This window comes from Ipomoea nil, unplaced genomic scaffold (genome assembly GCF_001879475.1).
Source record: "Ipomoea nil cultivar Tokyo-kokei standard unplaced genomic scaffold, Asagao_1.1 scaffold1168, whole genome shotgun sequence".
Classification (NCBI taxonomy): Eukaryota; Viridiplantae; Streptophyta; class Magnoliopsida; order Solanales; family Convolvulaceae; genus Ipomoea; species Ipomoea nil.
The window spans coordinates 19,226-22,351 of NW_017617596.1; the positions used below are offsets into that span (position 1 = coordinate 19,226).

Below are 3,126 nucleotides of genomic sequence, written 5' to 3' on the forward strand. Positions count from 1 at the left end.
ATAATTGTCAAATTCATTAAATAGATAGGCATAGCACGTACGTACGGCAATTGAATTGAATGCATGAGATGTCTGATTGGATTGGTGTCTGCAGATTAAAAAGATCTGATTTTAATTTGCTTTTTTTCATTTTGAACCAACACAGACAGACACTCTCTCTCATACGAGCGATCCGACCACCTAGCTAAAACCATACCATGCTAATTACTACGTACGACAACCAATTAATTACATCAAATAAATTACGTCTCCTTTCTTTAATTTACTGTCTGCATGCAATGCTAGCTGGCCGCCATAGCTTAGCTTCTAATTAATTAAGTGTGAGGAAGATGAAGTACTGGGTATCTCACTCCAGCTGCTAATACCCGCTGTTGCTCTAGCTGGAATAGTTCTACGAGTTTGTTCTTGAGATAGCAGTATTCATGGTCAAGTGCCTCTAAGGCTCTCAAACACCTGATGAATTATATATATATATAGAGGACAGTTATTCAACTTCAACATGTATGTATGTGTACGAGGTACGTACGAGATTAATTAATTGAAATTGAAATTATATTATATTAATAATAAATGGAGCCACGGGACACGAACCCAAAACGGTTGTTTTGTTCGGCAGCAGCACGAAAGGCGACGCATACATTTCTCACTCGTTTGGCTCCAATGCTGGAGCTGCTTCCCATCAACTGGTTCAAATGCATTCCCATTTTCTTGTAGTCCCATATTTCACTCTCCATCCTGCACCATGTATTATATATTTAATACCATTATTCATTATTTTTAGTTGCCAGGAAAAAATAAAAACTACTGTAGTGGCTCAAACAAAAAAATCAATAACCATTGTAGTTATATCAAATCAACCGTATGAGATAGTTTTATTTTTAACATTATAATAATTAACGTTGTACGCATAATATAACGTTATGTATGCATGAGCAAGAAAGAAGCAATAATTAATAAAAGGGGGTGTCGCTCTTAGACATATATATATATACTTTTTGTTCCCTATGCATGCTTAATATATAACAAAGAATATGTGATGAACAACCAATCAACCAGGCAGAGCATATCTAGTTGAGCTGGGGTGTATGTTGCTATGTGGACCATAGGCTCTGTTATGACGGATTTATTGTAATTGTCTGATCATGGTGCAAGGAAGAAGAAACTTCATGTCATTCATTATTGGAGCTTCTGGTTTTACAGTAAGTGAAAAAAAAAAAGGAGAAGGGAAAAGTGAGTACAAAACAATGAGAACAACAGCTAGATAAACTGATAAGAATCAGTTATAACAGAAAGCAGTAAAAGGACTAAAGAGCCCATGGTCCACATAGCAACATACACCCCAGCTCAACTAGATATGCTCTGCCTGGTTGATTGGTTGTTCATCAATATGCCCATCCATCACCACCATAAATTCCTTTTACCCATACACCACACACACAGCTAACAGCTTCCTAGAGAGAGAGAGAGAGAGAGAAAGAAAGAAGTGCATGGTTACATACAGCAAAGCTCTGAGATTCCTGAGGAGCTTCTCGGATTCGTGGAAGTAAATGTTGACAACCTCGGAGACAAAGTTGGGAGAAGCCTCATCTTGAAGCTGTTGTAGTTGCAAGAATTGCTCATCCAACACTCCCTACATACATATCCACACAATTACCACCTAATTGTTACCTTAAAAAACCAACCTAGCTAACATGCATGATACTAATATACACCTTAGCTTAGCTTGTAAGAATTATAAAGGAGATCGAAGACAAATAAGTATGTAAAAACTAATTAAATGTATAGTATATTCAATTAAAGCAGATAATCGAGATTGAAACCTGGTGAAAGAGTAGGGCGAGCAAGCGATTCATGTCGACTCGCAACCGCTCCGCACCCAAACCCAACATCCACACAGGTAGACCCGTTTTGCCTACTTCAATCCAACCACCAACAAAACGTACGTACTGATCCAAACTTCCTAGTATTCTAGGATTATATATAAGAGGCCGGATTTTCTTGATTGGATGGGTTTTACTGTATATAAATGTGTGTTTGTGTGTGTGTGTAAAGGGAGGAGATTTTAAGACGTAGTGTATGAAAGTGGAAAGGCCCTCACTCAATGCAGCTCAGATCAGGGCACTTCTCTACTCTATATATGGAGGGCAGTGGTAAAGAGCTCAGACAGAAAAGTCACTTCTGTGGTATTAATTGAATAATCAACTATTAATGACTTAATATATATATAGAGGGCAACTCCGAGCTTATCCACCCCATAAAAGAGCTCTATTACAACCACTTACTCCAAGCTAGATGCCTACTGAATAAATTTACTTGTGACTATAATTAACAATTGATCATAAAAAGGTAAACGGGTCAGTTTATGTTTATCATAATTGACTAATTCAAACTAAGAAAGTTAATATGCCATTTCTAAATGAAACTTGTAACTTTATAATTATCAAATACTCCGTAATTAATTGTCTAATGATGAACTTGGTTGAGTTGTCCAGTTTAGATTAGTTTTAAGTGGTGACTAAGGTGATTCCGTAAATAAATATATGCTTAGATGCCAATGGAAAGTGTAATTTACAATGCATTACTTTACATAAATTCTTCTTTAAAAAAAAAATAAAAATAAAAAATTACTGCAACTTTTTGGTGTTTCTAGTAGATGTGTGATATAGCAGTGTACTGTAACAGGTTAAAAAAAAGTATACATATTTTACTGAGCAGTCTAAAGTTGCTTAACCATCCGTACCACGCCTCTCTCTCTCTAGAAGTTATCATGTCACCCTTTTATTATATTATTTCTATTCTTTTTCTTGATAAATGGGAATGTATTTTTATAAAGAAAATTTACAAAATTTGAAGTCAATAATAATGAGGGCATTTATTAAAATATGTGTTTTCCTTAACACTAGGTGTAGCACATAAAGTTTGAATTAAAAAATATTTGTTGATGTTAATATATATTATTTTAAGAAATACATTTTTTGTTTAAAAATGTTTTTTAATTTGTTATATATATTCTTTAAAGAAAAATAAAAACAAAACAAAAATGCACCTTAGAATTAGGTTAAAGTAATTATTGTACTTGGTACAATATATATTGTACAAATGTAGAATATTAAATTGAAGTCCTAA

General features: G+C 34.3%; 1 protein-coding gene across 1 annotated transcript; it reads right to left on the bottom strand.

Moving 5' to 3' along the window:
• Window positions 1–220: 220 nt before the first annotated feature.
• On the bottom strand, window positions 221–2,088 carry LOC109183759 (pseudo histidine-containing phosphotransfer protein 6). The gene is made up of 4 exons (XM_019333826.1): window positions 1,821–2,088; window positions 1,500–1,630; window positions 592–735; window positions 221–453 (listed from the first exon to the last, which is right to left on the bottom strand). The coding sequence occupies exons 1-4, from the start codon at window positions 1,887–1,889 to the stop codon at window positions 315–317; spliced, it is 483 nt and encodes a 160-aa protein (XP_019189371.1). The 5' UTR covers window positions 1,890–2,088; the 3' UTR covers window positions 221–314.
• Between the last annotated feature and the right edge of the window lie 1,038 nt (window positions 2,089–3,126).

Excerpts from the sequence above, each read along its gene's own strand:
- LOC109183759 (XM_019333826.1), bottom strand. The coding sequence starts at position 1,889 with ATGTTGGGTTTGGGTGCGGAGCGGTTGCGAGTCGACATGAATCGCTTG. Across the intron at positions 1,631-1,820 it reads TCGCCCTACTCTTTCACCAG|GGAGTGTTGGATGAGCAATT; the intron begins GTTTCAATCTCG and ends ATATGTATGTAG. Across the intron at positions 454-591 it reads GAACAAAACAACCGTTTTGG|GTGTTTGAGAGCCTTAGAGG; the intron begins GTTCGTGTCCCG and ends ATAATTCATCAG.